The sequence below is a fragment of the Oryx dammah genome, unplaced genomic scaffold, assembly GCF_014754425.2.
Source record: "Oryx dammah isolate SB20612 unplaced genomic scaffold, SCBI_Odam_1.1 HiC_scaffold_28, whole genome shotgun sequence".
NCBI lineage: Eukaryota > Metazoa > Chordata > Mammalia > Artiodactyla > Bovidae > Oryx > Oryx dammah.
The window spans coordinates 72736738-72762345 of NW_024070212.1; the positions used below are offsets into that span (position 1 = coordinate 72736738).

Below are 25608 nucleotides of genomic sequence, written 5' to 3' on the forward strand. Positions count from 1 at the left end.
CAGTTTTAAATATAAAATTTGTTTCTTATCCACATTAACAGATATTAACCTTTCTACCATTTCTATGCTCTGCCTTCCTTTGAGTCTGCTAAAAAACAAGTGACAGTAACAGACTCCCTTGCAAGCTTAGAATAAAAAGCCTTTGCTTTTTTCATTCAAATGATCATTTGTTTATCCCCACAGCCATAAGGTAATGAAATAGAAAGAAGTTAATCTTTCAGAAACCACAAATGGATATAACCAGCCTCAAAATTCTGCTACCTACAGAGACAGAATTTCCAGGTTCAATAACAGGATTTTTTTTTTTTTATTATGCTGTGTGGCATGTGAGAATCTCAGTTCCCTAACCAGGGATCAACCCCCCATGGCCCCTGCAATGAAAGCATGGAATCTTAATCACTGGACTGCCAGGGAAGTCTCAATGATAAGTTTTTTTGTTTGTTTTGTTTTGTTTTGTTTTGTTTTTTACTGAAACAAATGGTGATAGCAAACATGACTGAAAGGCTTTAGTACAAAAATTTTAAAAATCCAATTATCTGATTTATGACTTATTGACAGTAACATCCTGATGATGCACCTAACTATGAAAGATTTTAAGTATTTCTTATTTTAGCCTCAACAAATTAACTGTTTCAGATAAAATTTTCAGAAAAGGGTAATATTTCTCTATAAACGTGGCTTTTGACCTGCCGTATACCAATTTTTTATAACTAATCTACTAACACTAAGATTTGAGCATGATTGTTACACAATTAAACTTATAAATTCAGTGGCTGAGATCTCTAAGAATTGGGAATTAAAAGGGCCCAGGAATATAATTTAATGCCATATGATGCAGAAATATCACAATGGGATGCATGTGGTAATTAGATTTATTCTTAAAAAAATAGTAAGTACAATCTTAAATCAGTAGAATTTCACAGACTTTTCAGATATTTGATTTTTGGCTTATGATAATTAAGTGTAAACCATTGCTTTGAGTGCTATTTTCAACAATACAAAAATCACACTTGACTTAAGAACATTTATTCAATAATTTAAATTCTTCATAAAACATCAAAAATGAATTACCATTATATTGTAAACATAATCAATATAAATCTAAAACTTGAAGAAAAGAATATAATCCCCAATAGCATCACAAATCTCACCTCCTTCAGAGGCACATGTATATCAAAATTAATAAAAAGATCTGAACAGAACTGACCTGTCAGTTACAATAAGGGAAAGAGGAAATTTTTTAACCGGGATGATCCCAGGAAGATTACAGCTGTGAAAGGTAACGAGGTGCCTTAAAATTTTCATTTGAAAATTCTGTGGAGGCTCATTAATGGTCCATTCAATTATTCAGATTTGATCATCTCAGGAAGCAGTCACCAATAGCAGTTCTGGGATGCTAGTTGGAACTTGCATTTGGAGGGTGCTGTATTAATGGTACACAAGAAAAATACGTTATTAAACCTCCAGGCAAAGGCTTCACCTCCTCCAAGAATTCTTTTCTGATGACTACCTTCTTTTAAATCTGCACTTTGGACTGAGTTCTCTGCACGTTTATACATGCTATTGTAATAAAAGAAGAAAAAAAAACCTTTACAGAGAACAGTGAGGTCACCCTATAAACATAGTGACTTCCCCCTCACCCTCAAGATTAAGCACACACACACACACACACACACACACACACACTAAAACAAAACTTACAGCTGCCTTCAAAGCTTGATCTAGATCATCCAGTAAGTCTTGTTTATCCTCTAGGCCGACTGAGAGTCGAATAAGTGTGTCACTAATGCCAAGGACTTCTCTGTCGCTCTTAGGCACTGATGCGTGGGTCATGATTGCCCTGGAAGAAAGAGTGAGCAAATTTCTGATCACTATATTGTAGCAGTGAAGGCATGTTTCTGTCTCATAAATTGCAATTATTTTCAAATTTTTTTCTATTCTAAATATCAAATCCTTCATATATACACCTGCAATGTTTTGTAAACAAAAGATTAAGGAATTGTGAAAATTATCTTTTCTAGTCATGCTTTTAAATGAAAACCACTATCTTTTGCTGTTTTTATACCATCAGTGAGGTATACTTAATCAGAAACTGAAAGTGCCAGTCAAGTGCTCACATACAGGAGGGAAAGACATAGCTTTCAGTGTGTAAAGTTTAACACCTACCTGAATGAGGCCTTGGCCAGAAGGCAACACCCCATGACCATCCAGCTGTACTTATAAGAGGCCTCTTGGACCAACAGCTGGTCAGAATTAATTCTGTTTGGATCGAAGGATCAGTCCAGAATTGGACCTTCTGAGGCAGATCAGGGAAAAGACAACCTAGGATTGCAAGTAGCAATCGCTAAGCACTAGGAATTAATTTCAACTCACAATTCATGACATAGAGGCCTCAGAGGATGTTTAAAACCATCTAGTAACTCACTGTCAACATCGACCTGTGTAAGGGTGGAGCACCTACTATGGGTCAGGCACTACAAGAGCTGGGAAACCAAGAAGAAGGAGAGATTATTTTTACTCTAGGTAACAAGGCAGAAGCTAAAGACGATGACAATTCACAGAACAGTCTACGGTGAATGTTAAACAAGTATGGACAACAAGCGTTGCTGGAATTCAGTGGAGGCTCAATCTCTGTGGGCTGAGGCAGAAGAAAGGCTTACAGTCTTATTGAGCACTTTAGTACACTGCCCCCACACCCAACCCTCCCTTCCCACATCCGGCAGAAGGAACTACTTTCTCCCACCCACTTCAGGCCCATGGAAAGAAAATCTTAGTAAATGAATATTAAATGAATAACCTCTTTTATGACTCTAATGAAGTGATGCTCATAGTAAATGAATATCCTCTTCTATCACTAATGAAGTTTTACACGCAAATGTCCTCCTTAAAAATTTCTTCCTTTTCAGGTTTTTAATTCCTTGAAAGAGAGTGAATACTCAGAAACAAGAACATAGGCCTCTGGGAGCAAAAGACTTGGGTATATGAATCTCAGCCCCTCCATATACTGGCTGTGTTGGACTTGTAAGTTATCAGTCCTCAAGTCAATTTCCTCATCTGGTACAGTGTTATCGACATTTTACAACCAAGGAAACTGAAATGGAGAGTGAATAAGTGAGTTTTCTAAGGCCACTCAGCTAACACATGTTGTTAGGCTGAGAGACCGACCCAGTACCCATTGGCTCTGCTTCTCTCTCGCTGATTGCAATGCTGCACTGGTTGCAGCATTGCTGGGAGACTCGAAATGAGGAGGACAGAACAGACAAGCTCTGACCTAAATTTATTCTTCCACTGGCATTGGGGTTACAGCCTAGCTGGAGTGCCCGATGGCCGAGCAACTTTAAACCAAATCCCTAAATAAGTCAGGTGAGGTCTACTTTTAAGAGAGTCTTAAACTAATACACACTGTATTACTATGAAAAATAACCAATTTCATATGCTGAGTGTGCCCTCTTGTGCATCCAGACTTACTAGCAGGCATCTTCCTGAAAGACTAACAAAAACTTCTCTGTCTTAATTGTTTCAATCATTATTTGGGCATCATTTTTTAAGATTATGAAATTACTTAACTCTCCCCATGAACTGTAAACTACTATAACAACAGGAAACGTGCCTACATTCTTAATCCCTGACATTCCTCAACACATAGTTATTTCAGAAATGTTTATGAAAATTAAAACATAGAAATATACCATGCATCTAATACAGCTGAAAATTAATAGCAAATGATATTGATTTATCCCTGTAATAATTATAATATATGGTCATAGAAACTTACCTCCCTGCTCACTGTTTTTGATGCAAAGCCTCAAGAGTGAAGTTGCTAACATATTTCTGTGTGACATTTGATCAATCAGCAAAACTTTCTGAATCTTTGTTTCTTTGTCTGTAATATAAGTTGCCGGACTCCCTGATCCTAGGTTTCTGTGTTCTAATATCCTCTGGTGCTTTGATAAAATTAGATGAATTAGCTAGGTTAGATAGTGAAGGGCCAGGAATACTAAGTTAGATTTGGGCGTTTACCTTTTACCCCAGAGAAAAGAAAATAAATGGACCTGATGGCAACTAGCAGGGCTCTCCTCTGACAAATAAGAATGTGGAGGTATTTTATCAGAAACACATTCTCTGGGAGCTTTGAAATCAGCCCTTCCAGTTCAGTCTTCAACCTCCCTTCTAGGACAGAATCGGGTAGAATAAGTAGCCCTGGTTCAGAGGTCAGAGAACCACTGCTGAAATCTTCTTTAGGCAAACAGAGAAAAAAACAAAACTTGGGAAAACACAGCTTATTGATCCCAGTAGATTTTTAACAGGGTCTCCATTCTCTTGAGTTAAGAGTCCATTCCAACTGGACAATGCCATGCTGCCCTTATTGCTAAATAATTTGAACAATCACTGATTTTATCCTACTCCTTTCTCAAACAATCATTATAGCTGAAATCAAATTCAAAATACTGAGAAAAACAGAAATATACTTACGGAAGCTCAGCAAGACTTTCGTATCCTCCCAAGCTCTCAGCCAGAGTAAATAACTATGGCAAAAAAAAAAAAAATATATCTATATCTATATCTCTATATATATATATAGATTGTCCACTAAAAAATAAAAATACTAAAAAAAAATCCTAAAAATAAATGTTTTTAATACAATAACCCTGCAATGTGAGATGGAAAATTGTGGCAATTATGAATAATTACTACAAAATAATTATTACAAAAACTACAAACTGGATAAAAACTTGGAGAAAAAAATGAAAATAAAATCCATCACAATGAGGCCATTAACAATTGATCTCACCAATTAGACACACTGTGTGTTAACTTTTAAAACATTAAAAGTTGATCAGAGTGAATCTTCTATACCTTCCTCATTTGACCTCATACAAAAGTAAACCTTAACATGAGCTCTCAAACCTCAGAATTATTACATTTGAGACCCAGCTTTGTGGTTACCCTTTATATAAAAATCTCTTAATATCTATTAAGTTATACAAACTTACTCATTAATATGTACCATTTATCAAATAAATAGATCCATTTAACCCCATCCTGGAGTAGAAGGGAAAAAACTCAGTAGTTATATTTGGTGTTACTGTGTGTTACAGAATTTTACAAACATGTTAAAAGTTACTTTCACAACTGTATGCAATTAAATGTACACTACTATATTTCTGATTTTAGAAGTGGACAAATTTTAGAACCAGGAAGACTTTGACTAATCTGGCAGCATCCTTTCTTTTCTTTAGATTTGTAGCATTTAAAACTCAAGAGTCTTAAATACATGACTGCATGCACTCAAAGTAAGCCCAAAGCATGGAGTTACACAGGCCTCTCTCCCAGGGCTCTGGAGACACTCCTACCTCTGTGAACTTTAGACAAAGGCCGCCTTTCCCTCACTCCAGGCAGACACAGCCTGAGAGGCACAGGGTTCGGGAAGTCATTCCTAGGCTGGATTTCCATACAGTTTTTCAGCAGTGCATTGACACAGTACTGAGGTTTTTCATAATATTTCATTTGAAAAGGCAGTTAGTTCACTATAAATTTAAAAACAAATGGCTTAGAACATTCTGTCTCTCTCAAATGGATGAAAGCCTCTGCAGAGTTAAGAAAATGAACATGTTCTATCTGCTATCACATCACTCTTGCTTCAGGTGATTTTCTAACCCAATGCATTTCATGACAAAGAGGTTGTGGGTGTGACCTGCAGATACAAACACATTAATCTGAGTTAGGTGGAAGTGAGAAATAATGAAGATCATAACACTACAAGAAGGCCTTAATGTCTATAAATTGAAAAACGATTTTGTGAAGTTACCTTTAGGTTCTTGAGGAAAGTTTCAGCATGTTGAAGAGAGCCCTTGATATAAAAGGTGATCATCCCAGGGCAACCTGTGCACTGACGCTTGGCCAGCTCATGTTGAGGATGAGAAGGCAGCCCTGTAGTCATAAAGTATAATGAATGTCTTACTTCAGAGTCAAACATGTAATTTCAGGACAACAACAACAAAAAATCACTTCGTTTAAGTCAACTGCAAATAAGGCTAATAACAGGCTTTATGCCATGTTCACATCTGACCTCTTGTTCTGGCCCCTATCTATCTTGTGAAAATGGTTCAGTCATGTCCAACTCTTTGCAACTCCATGGACTATACAGTCCATGGAATTCTCCAAGCCAGAATACTGGAGTCAGTAACCTTTCCCTTCTCCAGGGGATCTTCCCAACCCAGGCATCGAACCCAGGTCTCCTGCATTGCAGGCAGATTCTTTACCAGCTGAGCCACAAGGGAAAACCAAACAGCCATCATTTTGACCTATCTTTTCGAGTCTCTCTTCATTCTAGCCATGCCAGCTTTCTTTATACCAGCGGCACTGTACTCTTCTTTTATCTTGGGACTTTTGCACATGCTATCCCTTTAGCCTGGAACATTCTCCTGCTCACTGCCCCCTTCCTTCTGTTAATTATATCCTCTGTAATTTCTTGCTTAATATCTATTTTATGCATCAGGCTAACTCCATGAAGAGAAAGCTACTTCTTTTGTTAATAACTGGATCCCAGATCCCAGTACAAAGCCTGGCCCATGGTTTGCAATTGATAAATATTTATTGAAGAAATCTGAATTGCCTTGTCCAGGCCCTTTTAACAAATGCTAACCTATTTCCTCAGGGCACAGTCCAAAACTTTTCTCCCTCTCTCCATTCAAATACACACCAGTCAACAGCTCTTTACCTAGTGTACATTCCCTGGTGGCTTAGACGGCAAAGCGTCTGTCTACAATGCGGGAGACCTGGGTTTGATCCCTGGGTTGGGAAGATCCCCTGGAGAAGGAAATGGCAATCCACTCCAGTACTATTGCTTGGAAAATCCCATGGACAGGGGAGCCTGGTAGGCTACAGTCCATGGGGTTGCAAAGAGTTGGACACGACTGAGCGACTTCACACACACAGAGTCTCATTTGTATTTCTTCCTTGGCTTACCTAAATGCCTTAAAGGCAGGGATCAAGCATAATTCTCCTTTACACCCAAGACTCTATGAATGTACACCTCAAAAGGGTTTAAAATAGCTATTTACTTATGACCACCACAATATAGAAGTCTGGTAAAATAAATTCAAAGAGTAACATGTAAGTCTGCTAATTCACATTAGTACTTATTTGTGAAAACTGAAGGAATTCCAAAAAAAGCAAGAGAATTTCAGGGGAATTTTGGTATCAAGTTTTAACTTGGTAAGTATGAAGTCTCAATGTATATCAGATAAAAGTTAGAGCTAGTACAGAACAGCAGACTGATAAGATTATAAGCAAATCAACTGGAAAGTACAAGGTTGTAATCCTGGAATGTTGTTGTTCAATCACTAAGTTGGGTCTAACTCTTCAAGCAGAGTCCAAGCAGCCACTCGACTATTAGACAACTCTAGGCTAAAGAGCACATCTATCTTCTTTACCACCAGACCCACATACAGCAGCACTCAATGATAAGCGGAAAACAAAACAAAAAAAATAGATGAAAGCACCTAACTTACAAATATTACATAAACAGAATGCAAGGGATAACATGTAAAATCCTAGAGTAACCACATGTGCTTAGAAAGCAGATTAACATACCAGGATAAATAACCTTTTCCACCTGAGGATTCGACTCCAAAAACTGAGCAACTGCCATTCCATTTTCAAAATGCTTCTCCATACGGACTTGTAGAGTCTTCAGACCTCGATTGCAGAGGTAACAGTCAATAGGAGATGGAACTGCTCCAAGAGCTGCAAAACGAGTATGTCCTGCGTTAGTTTGAAGGTGAAGACAGACCCAGAAAAGCCTCTCACCACTCTTTTTCATCATAGTGACTGTGGAAAGCTAACAACAAAGCTCAATATTTGAGTTTTAGTAGGAAAAATTAATATATCAAATAAGAAGCATAGAATGAGGCATAAAACAAGCTTAGAGAAATGGGCTTTAAAATGAGAAGGGAAATGAATATCCTAAAAACGAAGTATAAACACAATCACATAAATTTTCAAATATGAGCATCAATAGTCATTTCCATGATTTTAATAAAAGGACACACTGCACATAGCTTAATCTTGTATTTCTTTGAAAGAGTATTAAAACACACAGAAATAATAGCAGTTCAGCTTCTATTATTCCTGGGTGTTCTACCAACATTCTACTAATATATAGCTTCTGTCTAAGGCAGCCGGTGGTTTCCCAGGCCTCCAGGATATATGCCTCATTCCTTCTTTTTATAAATGAAAGGAATTCAGCACACAATAAATTCTGGTTTCCTTCCTCAGTGCCCCCTTTTGTTGCTCTAACATTTATTCCCTAGAAGGGGATTTTTATTCCTAATTATACTGATCTCTGTCAAATCACATTGGTTAAAATCGAGTCTTTTTCAATAAACCCTTATAGACACCTGAGATAGTAAACAATCTAAACAGAAAACAGATATTTAGATATCTGTTGAAAAATACAAGTTTATATCTTAAGTGCCATTTAAAATTAGATATCATTCCAGATATAAAAGGTATAGTAGAAGAAAGCCATCATTCCAAATGTTTAAAAAAAATATCCATTGTCTTAAAACTAGAAGTTCACTTGGGCTTTAACAAATTGTGATCAAAATTGACATGGACCATGCTGTAAAGCTCTATTATGCTATAATAAATAGTATTTTTATAACCCAATTTTTCTTTCCTCTAAAAAAATCAGGATTTCCCTTCTCTTCCCCATTTCTTCGTAAATTAGTGGAATGCTATCACTTCACAACACTTAGTGGAAATACAATATCAAATGTAGTCACTTTGAGAGCACAAGGGGAAATTCAGGCTTTTTAATACTTACAATTTTGCAAGAAACGGAGCCTATTATGAAGGCTCTCAGAATTCAGCGACACTAAGCCCATTACAACATCACTGTGGCCTAAAAACAAAACCAAAAAGCTTTAAGTTAAAAAACAATGTATAAACATTATTCCTCAGCTTATAATGTCTAAAATTAGACTTTCACTTGAAAAAAATCTCTGAGAAAAAGCCTTATAGAATAAGTTTAAATACACTTTACTCAATTTGATAGTAGCAAAGGCTATATCTAAAACAATAAAATTAAAATCCTATAAAATATAAGTGTTTCTTTGTAAGCTGCCAGCAGGATAAAATCTTTTACAGTAAATTTTAATCCTTTGCTGATGTATCATGAGCATAGTTTTGTCTGCTATAAATGAAGTCCTATATTTAAGCAAAGGATGATTCTCTAACTTTCTACCTATGTCAGAGAAAATCTGTATAATAGTAGAAGAAAAAGGATAAAAGGATAAAGCCTATGCTATTACCATCTATCCATGGAAAAGAATGAAGTATAAACTATGCATGTCTTACCATTCATGTATTTTGTTGCTGAATACATACAAATATCAGCTCCCAGAGACAAAGGCCGCTAAAAGGAATAAAAAAAGGTTTTTATTTTAAATGGGAAATCACTTGAAAATATCCTGCATTACTTATCTATTTACTAGTGTAAATTCCACGCATATTTTAATTTTTAAAAAATACATACATCTGAAAATTCTCCAGGACCTCTATTTACCTTTCTCTTGATATCATCTTTCCCTTTCCTCCCTCACACCAAATAAAACTGCAAAAGTATTGGATTCATTATTCAATCCAAAGGCAGACATTTTCTGGAAATAGCAGATAACTCAGGTCAACAGGCCTTCTGAACTTGTTTCTTTAGAGCAATTGCTGACTAACCCCTAAATTTATTACCTACAGAAGACATGCTGGCATTTTATGACTCAGTAAATACACAGAATGGTTGACACAAACACTTAGCAATTGTTATGTCAAGTAAATGTAAAACTAATTTGTTTAGGTTTTTAATCATTAAAACCTTACAGTGTATGCTGTGGTTATTCATTTTATTTGTCATGATCTTGACTCTTAATTACTTTTTTATTATTCTAGTTTTGTCAAGTGTAAAATCACTTGTACAGAAATGTGTTTAGATTGGTTTCTCTCACCCAATTTTCCTGCAAAGTAGTTCTTTAGTCTTAGACGTCTTTGTTCACAGTGAAAATTAATAACCAACTTATTCACTAAACAATATAATATCAACATCTTTTCATTTAAAATGTCGTTAAAATAAAGTGTGTGTATATGTAGGTGTGTGTGTGTGTGTGTGTGTTTAACCTCACCACCTGGAGGCTGGAGGACTTTTCATTTAAATTCTCAAAAATAGGACATTTTAAGTAAAGTATTTCTCAAAGCATTCTGTACATATGTGTTTACTCATCTCTAAAGTGATGGTCAAATTAGACAATGTGTGAAGACTGTTCCAGTGCTAACATTCTGTAAACCCCATGGTCAAAATGAAAAATAAAAGCCTGTAACTAACATCTGTGGATCTCATTATGCTCCAAAAATCATGTTAAATATTTCACATAACTTAGTGAAGCAGTGTTCAAAAATACTTCAACTCAGTAAAATCAGTATGTTTATGATTCTAATTGTACAGACAAGGAAAAGGAACTGAGAAAAATAAAGTAGATCACTCAGATTTTAAAAACTGGTAGAGTCAGAACTCAGACTACCACCAGAATCCAGAGATTCTACTCTGAAACTTTATGCTGGTATGTCCATTTTGCCTTTTGTGAGACTTACAGAAGATCAAGAAGATAAAAGGCAGGAAAAGAAAGAACATACCCAGTTTTCATGAGGGTAAAACAAAGAGAGGATCTTTTCAGAAGATTTGCTTTGTGGAACCAATGCATGTGGTTGCCTAGGGACAATGTGATTCTGATTAATTCAACTGGAATGAATCCAGATTGAAAATTGCAGTTCCTGGCAAATGGAATATGATGTGGGCTTCAGAAAAGCAGAAAAACTGGACCTATTTTACTGACAGTAATATGAGAAAAAGGGCCAGGCCTGATGAGTAACCTGGGCAGGCTCAAGCTAAAACAATTCATACAATCTCTTTGAGAATATACAGGACTTATGATGACTCAGCCAGAGCAATCCTCTGCTGTATTAACTGCCCTACTCCAAGTGGTAGATGGGATAAAGAGCGGGTATAAAAACACCCAGAGTGAAAGTCACCTGGGATAAACAGATGATGCTAGGAGATTTTTACTTGGAAACAGACTGCTTTACTTGAGAGAAGAGTCAGCAAGAAGTTGTATCACAAGCCAAAGACAGATGGCACAGAAACCATCTGAATACAATGTAACCAGGAAATGTGTTTCAGGAAAGAAAAATAAAACATAGTAGTGCCTTCTGAATAAAACAGACTAAGGTGAAAACAGCTTTGTGCAAACTCCCAGGGAGTCAGTCCCTCACATGGAGGCAGTAGCCTGGGCCAACTTCAGGGACCGATATCAGAAGAAGGGAATGTAAACTGTTGAGCTTGTGAACATCAGCCTAATTGAAGAGCTGAAGAAAATGAGCTGGGCTTTTAGGAACTGTACAGAATACAGGTGAACTACAGGAAGTGCAATAGGAATGACCACAAGGTACAGACAGAAAGTAAAGAGCAGGGAGATGGTAATTCCTAATAAGGAAAGGAAACAGTTAAGTTACTCAGGGAAAGGGGTAGAACATGTGGGGAAATGGCAGACAACTAGGCAATTATAGAAAGATTCCCAAGATGATCTACCAAAAGGAGCAAAACAGAAAGGAAAAAGTACAAGGAAAAAAAGAAAGGGATTGAGGATGGATGGGAGGGTTTGAGTTGGGAAGAGAAGTATGAAAAGGGAAAAGCAGGAAAAGAGTTTAAAAGAACGATAAAGGAGCTGCACAGATACAAGGTGACACATAGAATAGGGATTTATGATACAAGTCAGATACAGAAGGAATGGTCTATGAAACACAAAGAGAAGACAAACTAGAAAGAAGGAAGGGAAATGGAGAAATAACATGTATTTGACCTGGCTAGCCTTGCAAATAAAAGGAAAAGAAAAGCTATACTCAATGACATTTCAGTATACGATGGACATCTGCAGGACTTATAATGACCTGTATGTATATATATACATACAAAATGGGCTTAGAACCAACACATAAACATTGAAGTCCCTACTATGTGTAAGGCACTGACATATACAATCATATAATAAGGGCAGGTCTTCAGAGAGTTTACAGAGAACCTAAAAGCTTTAATGAAGATAATATTTAAAAAACACAAAGTCTCATACAATATACTAGCCTAGGGTTGAAAAAATATTAACTAATGGTAGGAAAGATCCAATTTCAATTCTTTGTCTAATCAATAATTGTGATTAGGTTTCATGTAACTTAATGCAAACAAGTCCTTCCTCTCCTAATTACAAGTACCTGTGTAGTCTACCAATTATGCCAAAAATATTACTTTCATTTACCTGGAAATATGCTGACATAAAAGTGTTATCCACAACCAAAATGATGTCTCCATGTTTATGGACTGTAAGTGCACAAGCTTCAATGTCAATCATCTTCAAGCTAGGGTTTGTGGGGGTTTCAATCCAAAGAAGCTAAAACAATTTAGAAATTGACAACAGTTTGTAAAAATACACTGCACAAACATATATCTCATGCACTGTAACCATCTAGGAGGCTACATGGGAAGACCATGGAGAATGAAGTTTAAAGGTCTGAATCTGAATCCTAGCCCCATGAATTTCTGAGAGGTCATCACAGCTAAGTAACTAACCCTCTATGTTTTCCCAATTTTATTGATATCATTTACTTTATACGGTAGTCATAAGGATCAAATGAGATAATGTACATATAAGCAGAAGAGCACTCAAGTTAATCACTATAATTATTTCCCATTAAAAAGAGGATGAATTCCAAAGACATACTCCAAAGTCTGGGAATTTTGCTCTCAAAGATAAACAAAAGATTCTGTAAGATGACATTCTGGAATTTTCAGTAAAGAGAAGTATTTGATGCCAAAAATAGTATGACTAGTAACTTAAATAATGTCAGATGCACTAGAAACTACAAAATAAGTCCCCAGAACCTGAAGAAGAGCCTGGGTTCTGGAGTGAGGAAGAGAAGTGACACATGCAGAACAAAAAACCCGGCCAGAGCTCACTTAAGAGATGGTATCATACTATCTGTCTCTTCCAAAACCTAGCACAATCCCCACATCATGTATATTTGATAGTTACTAAAAGGCCAAAGAACAAAATTCTACTTGTTAAACAAGCTGCTACTATTTTGATTGACATTATCTATCGTGCTTTGCTTTGCTTCGTTGCTCAATTGTGTCCAACACTTGGCGACCCCACGGACTGTAGCCGCCAGGCTCCTCTGTCCATGGGAATTCTCCAGACAAGAATACTGGAGTGGGTTGCCATGCCCTCCTCGAGGGAATCTTCCCAATCCAGGGATTGAACTCAGGTCTCCCGCATTGCAGCCAGATTCTTTACCATCTGAGCCACCAGGGAAGCCTGACACTATCTACAGTTTTCTTTTTAAAAGGGTTGATGATTCTTTCTTCATTGCCTATATAAAGGAGCAAGTGATCTGACTTAACACTCATCCTATTTTAGAGTTTTACCTTAGAAAAGATAGGGTAGTTAAAATAATGCATATTCTACAAGAGCATAATTATTTGAGAACCTATAAAAATTTATTCCTGGATAAGAATTTATCATTCCCATTCATAATTTTAAAAAGTAATTAAAATAAAAATAAGTAAATAAATACAAAGTAGATTTAACCTAGACTTTAAAAATCTACTTTAAATGATGAGGCAGATATATCAGGGGGGAAAATGTATTAATTCAAGTTGGTAAGGAACCACTACATAAAGCTCTGCTGACAAGAATTAATATACACACAATTTGCTTTCCTCCCTTAGAAAGACTCAGACCATCTATTTTAATATCTTTTCTCCCAAGGAAGAAAAAAAAAATAAGTTCCTTTGAAAACAAACCTTAATCACTCAAAGAGCATCCTGGAATTAATCTTCGAAGTAATTTGTATGAGAAAAAATTTTCTCTTTTTTAGCATTCACAGCAATGAATTCACAGCAAAATCTTGAGTACAAACCTTTTAATCATTAGCAAAAAGTTGGAAAAGGCTAATACTTATAAAAGACGCTGGTCCTTCTTTCCCCGTGCAGAATTTCAATGAGGTTCCAAGAAAGAATATCACATATGCCATTCATTCCAGCACAAAACACCTTCCAGTGGCATACAAGCCTTCCCAGGACGGAAGCTAAGGATCGCTTGTGGCCCTTCTGTGCTTCTGTTATTTTGCTGAAGTATCCTTCAGAACCCTTAAAGCTATGCTTATTAGGATTTGGGAGTTTACAAGGTTTCTTTCTGTAATTCAAACTCTGTGATGACTTCTGTTACCAATACTAGCTTGGTAATGCAGTTAAGAATTGTCTGCTTTTGCTAACAAATTTTTTAACTGCCATCATATATTGGGTACCATAATAAAGATTTCATATGCCTTATTATCTCCAGAGGAGGGCATGACAACCCACTCCAGTATTCTTGCCTGGAGAACCCCATGGGCAAAGGATCCTGGTGGGCTACAGTCCATGGGGTCACAAAGAGCTGGACACAACTGAGCAACTAAGCACAGCATATGCCTTATCTCATTTAATTCACCCAACTACGTTTTAATAAAGCAGATAAAATTACCCCTATTTAGTAAATGAAAGAAATGAGACTTTGATTAAATAATTTGCCCATGATAATATACCAACTATGATATAGAATTATAATTGAATCCCACTACCGAATGCATGTACCTAATCAATAGGCTACAGTATCCAACAGAAGTCAGACCTATCCTAATCTTGATGTCTTCCAATGGCTTCCAGGAAAATTGGTTATTCAGATTTAAATTATGCCCTCAAGTAAACAGAAATGATGAAAATTTAAAAATCACAAGGAAAAACAGACAAACCGAAAACTGAGTTACCTTGGTTTCTGGTGTAATAGCTGCCTCTAGCAATTTGATTTTGGAACAATCAACAAAAGAAATCTTTAATCCAAATTCAGTTGCCACCTGCCTGAAGTACCTGTTTGTACCTGAGGCAGAAGAAAATCAGATAAAATGAAAAAGAACATTGTATTCGGAAATATTCATTCCTCAAAGTATAAACACTTAAAAAATATGAGGAAGTGTCAATCAACAATAAAGAAACAACCAAAAAGCAAGTCTACTTTATTTGAACCTTCTTGTATGCTAAAGAATATACTCAGTTGCTCAGGTGGGTCCATGCAACCCCAGGGACTACAGCCCTCCAGGCTCCTAGGCTCATGGGATTTTCTAGGCAAGAATATTGGAGTGGGTTACCATGCTTCTCTAGTGGATCTTCCTGACCCGGGGATCGAACCTGCATCTTCTGAATTGGCAGGTGGATTCTTCACCACTGAACCACCTAAAGAATATAGGGCTTTAAGCCATATTGAAGAATATAGGGCTTAAATTTTAAACTAAAAGTGTAAGAGTCAAATAAAACACACTTGATACCCACACCAAGTGGCATGAAGCAGAAAATGTTCCTAAACAGTCTCTACTCTTCAAACATAAAGTGGCATGCTCCCTAAAACACCAATATATTTTTCTAACAATTCCTTCCTAGTATTTAAATCTAAAATAAATGAACCAAAGTCAATGAAATATTCAAAGTAAATTTTCAGACTGATTATACTTCGGTAATAGAAAAGAACTAGCTATTATCCTTTGTACTTTCTCAATCTTTTTGTTATGTGGTTCTGAAAGCCTTAATAGAAAAATGAGATCATGTAAACCAAACAACTAGAGTTTTATAGTGAAAGAAGCTAAGTCATTCAATTGAGAATAGTTAATTTTATAAATACTGGTCTGGATTTAAGGTTTATACATGCAAAATTAAAGAAAAGTTTACCATTACTGACAGCGAACCAAAAAAAGGAAAAAGAACTTTATAATCAAAGACTCACTAGACCTTTGGTAGACTGACCCTAGGTAATGTAACATTGAAAAAGAATGTAAAGAATTGTTAAAAAAAAAATCAACAGCAATTTTCAAGATTTTGTACCTAGGTTTATCAAGAGGTTTTAATAGTATATTATAATAGCATCTAAAGGTTTGTTTTTTCTATAATTTCAATTCATCAAACTATCATAGGGAACTATGATAAAATATAAAGCTTTTTACAAATTTCTGAGAGGGATAAAATGATTATTAAGAGTAAGTCTCTTCTTTCAAAGAACTTACAGATTTAACTTGTTGTTCAAATAAGAGATAGACAAAGTGATAATATTCTAGAAGTGATCATTTAATTATCTGGAAGCATTTGGAATACATATGTACATATATGCAGAGTACATCATGAGAAATGCTGGACTGAAAGAAGCACAAGCTGGAATCAAGATTTCTGGGAGAAATATCAGTAATCTCAGATATGCAGATGATACCACCTTTATGGCAGAAAGTGAAGAGGAACTAAAAAGCCTCTTGATGAAAGTGAAAGAGGAGAGTGAAAAAGTTGACTTAAAGCTCAACATTCAGGAAATGAAGATCATGGCATCTGGTCCCATCACTTCATGGGAAATAGATGGGGAAACAGTGGAAACAGTATCAGAATTTATTTTTGGGGGCTCCAAAATCACTGCAGATGGTGACTGCAGTCATGAAATTAAAAGACGCTTACTCCTTGGAAGGAAAGATGACCAACCTAGAGAGCATATTCAAAAGCAGAGACATTACTTTGCCAACAAAGGTCCATCTAGTCAAGGCTATGGTTTTTCCAGTAGTCATGTATGGATGTGAGAGTTGGACTGTGAAGAAAGCTGAGCACCGAAGAACTGATGCTTTTGAACTGTGGTTTTGGAGAAGACTCTTGAGAGTCCCTTGGACTGCAAGGAGATCCAACCCATCCATTCTAAAGGAGATCAGTCCTGGTTGTTCATTGGAAGGACTGATGCTAAAGCTGAAACTTCAGTACTTTGGCCACCTCATGTGAAGAGCTGACTCATTGGAAAAGACCCTGATGCTGGGAGGGATTGTGGGCAGGAGAAGGGGACGACAGAGGATGAGATGGCTGGATGGCATCACTGACTTGATGGACATGAGTTTGAGTAAACTCTGGGAGTTGGTGATGGACAGGGAGGCCTGCCATGCTGCGATTCATGGGGTCACAAAGAGTTGGACTCAACTGAGCGGCTGAACTGAACTGAACTGATGTACATTAAAAAAAAATTTTTTTTTTTTTTGCCGCTCTTTTGAACACAAATATCAGTCTTACTTAAAGATAAGGGCAACTAGTTTCCCTTACCTTCCCACTTACCACTTTATATAACTAGCATTTAAACAATTTGGAATAAAAGTTCTTAAATTTGTATCCACAGATAGGCTACAAAGAGTAAGGCCCTTTGATCTTAAAATTAAAATGATAAATGTTGAGTATAGTCTTAAGCACATTTTTTGGAGAAAAAGGTCCATAGCTTTCAATGGGTTTTCAAAAGGGTCCCTAAAAAAAAAAAAATCAAGGGGCATGGTGCTTAAGAGTTGGGTAGAGTTAAGCCCTTTGAGAATGACCTGGACTATAGACATTTTCACTGCAGGAAAAAATTTTAAATTATAGTAGAACACTATCTCCCTAAATACTATCTTCTCTAGAGCAGAGTATGTCTCAAATAGGTTCATCCCAGCAGCTTAAATGGGATTCCCACGTGGCGCAGCAGTAAGAATCCACCTGCCTATGCAGGAGATACAAAAGATGTGGGTTTGATCTCTGGGTAAGGAAGATTCTCTGGAGGAAAAAATGGCAACCCACTCCAGTATTATTGCCTGGAGAATCCCATGGACAGAGGAGCCTAGCGGGCTACAGTCCACGGGATTGTAAAGAATTGGACATAATTTAGCGACTGAGCATGCATGCGGCAGGTTAAATAAAACTGTTACTAAACAATCAGTCTTTAAGCAGTTCTAGAGCGTAGATCCCAGGTGTTTCTGCTCCTCCTTTATCAAGTGTGGAGCAGCATGGAGGTGTTCATCATATTTTGAAAGATAATCAATAATCCAAGTAGCAATGTTAATATAATTCAGGACCCATTTTATTGTCTTTAAAATAACACTGAAACAGCGTGAATGAGAGAGGTCACCTACCTCCATACACATCATCCATACAAATAATTTGGTCTCCTGCTTTTAAGAGATGGGTAATGGTCACAGTGGCTGCTAAACCTGAAGCAAAGGCCAAACCTAAAATAAAAACCAAGCTAGAGTCAGCCAAAATGCCAGACCCAAAGGTTAAAAAACACCTACAGTATTTATTTGCATTACTTTAAATCCCTCTCTCTGCTGACTAAAGGACAACCATCACTACTGAGTCATCAGAAATCCCCTGATTAATACCATTACAAAATCCTTTCTATTTCAAAAACAAAAAATACTTAATTCTGCTTTGGTTATAGCAACATCTCTCTGAAAAGCTTCAAAGAAATAATTGTTTACAAAATTCTGAGTCAAAAGATCAATTGCCAATTAAATTATATTTTAAAAATCTTCAACTCTAAAGAAATTTCAAATTTTAGAAACGGAGCTAAGATATGATTCATCCATTAACTATATGATATTCAACTGAGCAAACATTTTAACAAAATTCAAAATCATACCTGAGACGTGTCTGATAAATTTAAATTTTATTTTAAAAATGTTTTAATGTAGATTCTCTTCTAAACATACATGATCTGGGATCACATATTGAATAAAAATAGTGAAATTGAACTATAAAAAAAAGTGGCATTGTACATTAGACCCTGTAAAGGAAAACATCCTAAAAAATATCAATATGTCACCTGTGACTGATCGATGGGATATCCAATTAACTTGCAAAATGTAATTATTTCAAAATTTTCTCAGAAATGTTGAGGTTGGCATTGCAATTTTCTACTAGGCAGATTCAAAGTCCAACCACAAATTCATATAGAAAGCTAACCTTGAAATCCAATTCAAAACAACCATGTTTTCTGCAGCTCACCTGTAAAGTGTCTAGCATATGAACCCTCAGCTTTTCTACCCTCTGTGGGAAATGTTCCCCGTACAGTATTAAATTTCAGAAATTTGGTGTTTAAAACATTCTCTCAGCTAAAAAAAAGAAACCCCAACAACTCATGTTAATGTTTCTAATTCCTACACTCTTGCTGTGAGAAAACTCCTAAGACCCTTATTTTCTAACTCATTATTCTGCCCTCATTTAGTATCCTTTGTATAAAAAATACAAAGATGATATAATAGCCATTCATTCTATTCACTGAAAGAATACTAGATCTGAGGAGTTAATTCATAATCTCTGAAAGCACAGTATCAAGGACACCTGGCTACTGCAAATGTTCCTTGGTCCTATTCTTGGGCCCCAATAGCAGCTGACATGAGATTCCCTAGAATTTACTCATCAATTTCTCATAATTTTAAAAGCCATTTATACTTTTTTTCCTATGGAATGACTATTCAAATCCTGTGTTAATATCTATATTGGTGGCCTTCTCATTAACTTGTAAGAGATTTTTATATGGAAAAAGTAGCCCTCTGCTTAAAAAAAAAAAAAAACACAATGGCAGGTGAATGGACCAGAGCATTAAAAAGTTTATGTTCTCATGCATGGTGTTATAAAACTTGGTTAATTTGTATCTATTTATATTGCCAGCTCCAGGTGAAGAGTGAATTTACATGAATACTAAGTGACACATTCTGCCATTTTGCCTCTATTCAGATTTACTTTCACTTGATAGCTACACATATACATATGAAGTCCACTGTGCAACCTTGGGCAAATAATTCAATGTCTTAGAAAAATAAGTTTTGAACTAGCTGATTTCCTTATTTCTTTCCAATTCTACATTCTGTGCCTCTATGATTTTCTCTATAAAAGTAAGAATGAATTCTAGATTTTACAAACTTTGAAACGAAAATCACTTACTGTACTTAGCCCCATCCAGTGCCGCCACTGCTTTTTCCAAGCAATTCCGGGTGGGATTTCCAGAACGGCTATACTCAAAACCCTGAAGGAAAGAGGTCAGAGTTCACCCTAAGAGATTTAAATTTATTATCAGAGTCTTAACACGGACATCTCCACACTACAGGGGCATCCCACCATAAGGAGTTTCTGTTGTTTATCTATGACGTATCTTGCCATTAGTCACAAGAATGAGTATTATGTCAGCCAAACTGGATTAGAATTCTGGGTCTGCCACTTAGGAGCTATATGCCAATAGATAAGTTACTTAATATTTTCCAGAATCAATCTTTAGACCTGTAAAATGGGAATAAAATACAGGTATCTAGTTCATAAAATTGACATGAAGATAAAATGAGATAATGTATAATAACTTCTTTGCATGATGCCTGGCATGTGCTAACCACTGGGATAAATGTTTTTATTATTAGCATTATTATTATGTTAGACTCATCTCTACCCATTAATCTAGGGGTATTAGGAAACAGGAGTCACCTGAATCAACAAAGTAAACCTATTTCTAAACTGCATGTCATTTCCTAAAAAATAAGTGATGCAAGTTCTGTTTAGCATCCAGCAGGAAGATATGCTTACAAATGCCTGAAGTTCAGGTCTTAGTTCTACAAAAGTGACTCAGAAAAGGGAGTCATTCTCAGCAAAACAGCTCTACACAATCCTTTTTAAAAATTTGCGTTATATTCCTTTTACACATATGGTACTATACTAGCTGAAGTCACCCAGTCATTTTATTTGATATATTTTTATTGAGGTAGAGTCGATGTACAATATTACCTTGTTTCAGGTGTACAACATAGTGACTCACAATTTTTAAAGGTTATATTCCATTTATAGTCATTATAAAATATTGACTACATTCCCCATGTTGGTACTATGTATTCTTATAGCTTATTTATTTCATATTGTAATATTTAACCTCTTAATCTCCTGCCCTAACTTCCCCCTCCCCTTTCCGTCTCCCCACTGGTAACCACGAGGTTCTCTATATCTGTGAGTATGGTTTTTTCCTTGTTGTTGCTATAGTGACTAGTTAGTTTTATTTTTCAGCTTTCACATGTATGTGATATCATATAGTATTTGTCAGTCTCTGTCTACATCCAGTCATTTTGTTTAATCCTCACAACCTGCTCTGAAGAAACTAAGGCCAAATGTTACCAGGTATGTCAGAGCCAGAATTCAAAACCAGGATTTAAACACTGACTACAAATCCTATATATACTTTCCTCCTCCTGCTTCATACAGCACATGACAAAACACAACCGTTTTTTACACCTGGTTCTGATTCAGGAGCTCCCAGGACTAGTTACACACACAGGTGCATGCATGTGTGCTGAGTTGCTTCAGCCATGCCCGACCCTTTGTGATCCCATGGACTGTAGCCCGCCAGGCTCCTCTGTCCACAGGGATGTTCCCCGCAAGAATACTGGAGTGGTTTGCCATACTCTCCTCCTGAGGATCTTCCCAACAAAAACACATTATATTACATAAGTGTATATGCTTTATACATATAAATATATATATATAATCTGTAGTTTATTTATTTAAGTTTTGTTGCCATGTTTTTGAGAAACTGAGTAGACATATTTTATAGGGCTTCAGGATATCCTCATCACTCTCCACTATTGCCTCCTTGATAGGACCTGCAGCTGTACTCCAGATGCAAAAAAAACTGTTTGGAATCATGTAGCTACTGCCATGGAAAGGTAGCCCATGTCTTCCTAAATATTCATGGCACAGATTTAACTTTGTGGAGAGAAAAGAAGCAAAAATTCCCACACTATCACTCATTCGATGGTTTTCCAAATGGAACTGAAGAATTAGATGCTTCTCATTTCAGTTCCTTGAGTTCTCTTTAGTGCTCTTAACTGATATATTAAAGACAGTAAGAGGAGTTTGGGGGGACTTCCCTGGTGTTTCAGTGGTTAGGACTCCCTGCTTCCACTGCAGGGGGCACAGGTTTTGTCCCTGGTTGGGGAACTATTAATAAGATCCCACAAGCAGCACAGCATGGTGGAAAAAAAAAAAAAAAGAGGAGTTTGTGGATTTTATCACCTGGTTGACTCTCTGAAAACATTTAATTATTAGTATCATAGCTAAATTATTAACTTTTGCATTAAATATTAAAGCTTCGGCAGCTACACATTCATGAAGGCTTACACTGGGAAGGAATTTGAAAGACAGATGGTGTACACATTTTGATTACAAGTTACAATAGCTCCAAGTATCCTAAACCAGTTGTAGAAATGTCCTTAGAACTCCACCTCACAAAACAAAGGGCCATGTCTAAAAGAATTTCCTCAACTTATATAACACACTAAAGAGGTGTTTGAAATATTGATACAACCAAGGTTTTAGATCTACAAAGTTTATTTAGTTACATTTGACACTGAACAACTCTTGAGTTAGGGTGCCAACCCTCTGCTCAGTGGAAAATCCATGTACAACTCACAGTCTGCCCTCCATATCTGAGGTTCCTACATATCTGTGCTTCTGCATCCCCAGATTCAACCAACCACAGGTTGTGCAGCACTGTAGTAGTTACAATCGAAAACAACAACAACAACAACATATATGTGGACCCACACAGTTCAAACCCCTGTTGTTCAAGGACCAACGGTAATTTCTTTTGGACCTCAGCAACTTTTAAATACTACAAGATCCATCAAGTACTCTACTGAAAAAGAAAAAGCTATATGATTAGCACAGAGAGCTTTCTCATCTATGACTCTGAGTAGGTTCCTTTTCTATTAAAAAATATATCTGTCCTGCACTCTAATCTGGTTGTTAAGGATCAAATGGAAAAAATGTACATGTGAACACTGTGAAACTACTAAGCAATTATAATGTATCATACCATAAAGCTTAACTTACATATGAACAACTTACATGGCAGGTACTATTATTAAAACATTTATTTACACAGGATAAGTTAAATTACTTCCTCAAGATTGCCCAGCTCAGAAGAGGTGCTGTTAGAATTCAAACCTAGGGCCTCTGACTACATGATTTATGCTCTTAATCACTAAGCCACACTGATGCAATGGGTTAGATTGTTGCTAACATAACTGTTAGTATAGCACAGTGTGGATTAAAGCCCAAGAGTGGGTGGTGCTCTAGAGCAAGAATGAATCCCAGCTCCATTACAATGGCCTTCGCAATAGATGCTTAACATCCCTAAACCCCAGGTTTTTCATAAGAGAAATGAGAACTCAGTTCAGAATAGAATTGCTGTAAGGATTATCTGAGGTAATATATGTAATACATATGATATAATGTAGGTATGTACTGATATCTGGCATACAAGCAGTAGTCAATATCTATTAATAACTATTGGAATAATATTGGGAATTAAAAGCTATTGGGAAGGATCTTGATTCCAGGTGAATTATGACTTAGTTTTTTACGTTGACTTCTTACTATATGTTTATAATTTTTGTTGCTTACGGTAACTCAAGGAAGTTATGATAATTTTGACCTGTAAATCTGCCCTAATCACATGAATATCAGTCCAAATCTATACAGCAAGTTAGACAAACTGTTCCCTCTAGTCCTGCTTATCAAAAGAAATATGATCACTGAACCATCCAATACAAAGCTTTACTACAAGGAGGTTTACAGGTATCATCCTTACAGTAAACATTCTTCGTGATAATACACAAATTACACCTTACAAATTACTTGCGTGCTTCTTAATTTATAAGCCACCTCTCTTTGGGGCGCCCAGTGTTGGGGCGCCCAACACTGGACCGCCTCAGACAGACCCAGCTCACCGAGTGCTGGCCAGGAGCCCCTTGCTTGAACGTGGTGGACAGCGAGATGGGGGGCACTACAGCCTGGGAGGTCCATTGCTCCGGTTCTTGGCCCACGTGGATGGCCTGCGTGGCGAAATGCTGGAACCTAGGCAAGAATCCGTGTGGGGAGGCTTCTTTTTCCTGCATGCTGAGCTGCGAAGAAAGAAAAGAGTAAAAGAGCGAGGAAGATAAAACTATGAAACTGACACGTCAGGACTTGAAAAAGACAGAAGAATCAGGTGAATGGGAGGTAAAGGTACGCAGGGGGAGCCAGCAGCGAGTGCACAAGAGCCGAACCCTACCCCTCAGTAGCTGGGACTTTATTAACCGGCCGGTAGCGTTCCTTCACCCTGGGGCGGAGCCAGCACGACCCAATGAGCGCAGGCCCCAAAGCGGCCCCCGCTTGTCATTGGCTGGCAGCAGAGGCGTAGCCTGGAGCGTCACTGCCAAACCTCTTCCCTGTACAGGCTGTGCAGTGAGGCTGGAGTCTCTTATCCCCTTGGTGTTGGTTCCTGCGGGTGAAATTCCTGAGTCCTGACCCTGGGAAAACTTCCTTGCTGGCTCCTGTGAGCCACCCGGGCGTCTCTGTGACCTCAGACCGGAAGTTCACGGGAGACGAGGAGAAAACCTGGTTTGACATTGAAACCCAGTAACCTGAAAAGAGGCCATGCAGATAGCCTCCTCTTAATAGCAGCCCTTGCCTGGACCCTTCCCCACCTCCACCTACCACCCTTTGTCCTGAGGGCGGTTCCGAAGGACGCAAGCGACAAAGTGGAGATCGGTGACGAAAACGCCGGCCCAAGCTGCCAAATGCGCAGCTTGGGTTCTAGTTAACAGCGGGCAGCCTGCCTTTGAAAGTACGCCGAATTCTGTAATGACCCAGTACTTAACGTTGATTGAAATCGGAGTGAGAGTCGTATTTTTAAGTAATAGTAAAGCTACTGTAGAGAGGATCTCTAAGGAAAACTCTGGCACCTTTCTAAGAGCTATTCAAACATCATTATCTTTTGAAGTACCCAGAGAAACCTCTCTCTGATGAAATACAAAACGAAGTGTGGCTTTGAAAAACTTATTGGAGCCTTAAATCCTTAGACAGAATGCCTTCATTGTTACACAGTTGACAGCAACATCCTGGTAGGAATGGAAGTTGTCCTGGGTCACAATTTATTCACCTGTATCCACAACCCTACTCTCACAAGGATCACTCCTCTAAAAAACAACAACAAAAGTCTCCTTGTTCCCTAAACAATACAGACTTGACCTATTTAGTGTGGCTACTATTTTCTAGGACTAGGGAATTTAGGAACACTTCTCTTCCTGCAAAGTATTAGCTAAATATCTGAAACTTTATTAAACTAATTAAGGAAGAAGAGAATACAGAATAAATGGCTCTTAAAATTTTACTGAAAGGACTGAGGCAATTTGCTTTTCAAATTAACTACCAGGATACAGCCATTAAGCACTGGGGAGCAGTGCCTAAGGACCTGCAAATTTTTAAGAAACCAGGCAAAATTTTTAGCCCTGGGGAAAAAAATGAATGGACTCCAAAGCACTAATAAATATTAATGTATATTTAATTAACATTTTTCTGTTAAAAATATATCAACTGCAACTCATTTCAAGAGTTATATATAGCTGTACATGCATATATTTTTATGTGATAGGAATCTTAGGGACCAGGAAGGTCCTAATTGGCTTATCTCCTAAATGAGCTTACCTCCTAATGTCTGTGAACAAACACTGAGTTTCATAAATATGGATATTGTATTTAGTATTACCATAACAAAAGATTCTTTTTTAAATGACACTAATATAAATGCTCTAAATCAAGCCCTTTTCACTCTCATAAATTGAGAAAACTTTAATAGA

At 37.0% G+C, this 25608-nt stretch overlaps 1 protein-coding gene across 1 annotated transcript; it reads right to left on the reverse strand.

The window, feature by feature from the left end:
• Positions 1-1007: 1007 nt before the first annotated feature.
• On the reverse strand, positions 1008-24091 carry CTH (cystathionine gamma-lyase). The gene is made up of 13 exons (XM_040232574.1): positions 24042-24091; positions 23719-23892; positions 19895-19976; positions 18082-18177; positions 14905-15014; positions 12360-12491; positions 9364-9421; positions 8831-8908; positions 7597-7749; positions 5810-5931; positions 4474-4526; positions 1702-1840; positions 1008-1423 (listed from the first exon to the last, which is right to left on the reverse strand). Exons 2-13 carry the CDS (start codon positions 23884-23886, stop codon positions 1397-1399), a joined length of 1218 nt encoding a protein of 405 aa, XP_040088508.1. The 5' UTR covers positions 23887-23892; positions 24042-24091; the 3' UTR covers positions 1008-1396.
• Positions 24092-25608: the final 1517 nt, after the last annotated feature.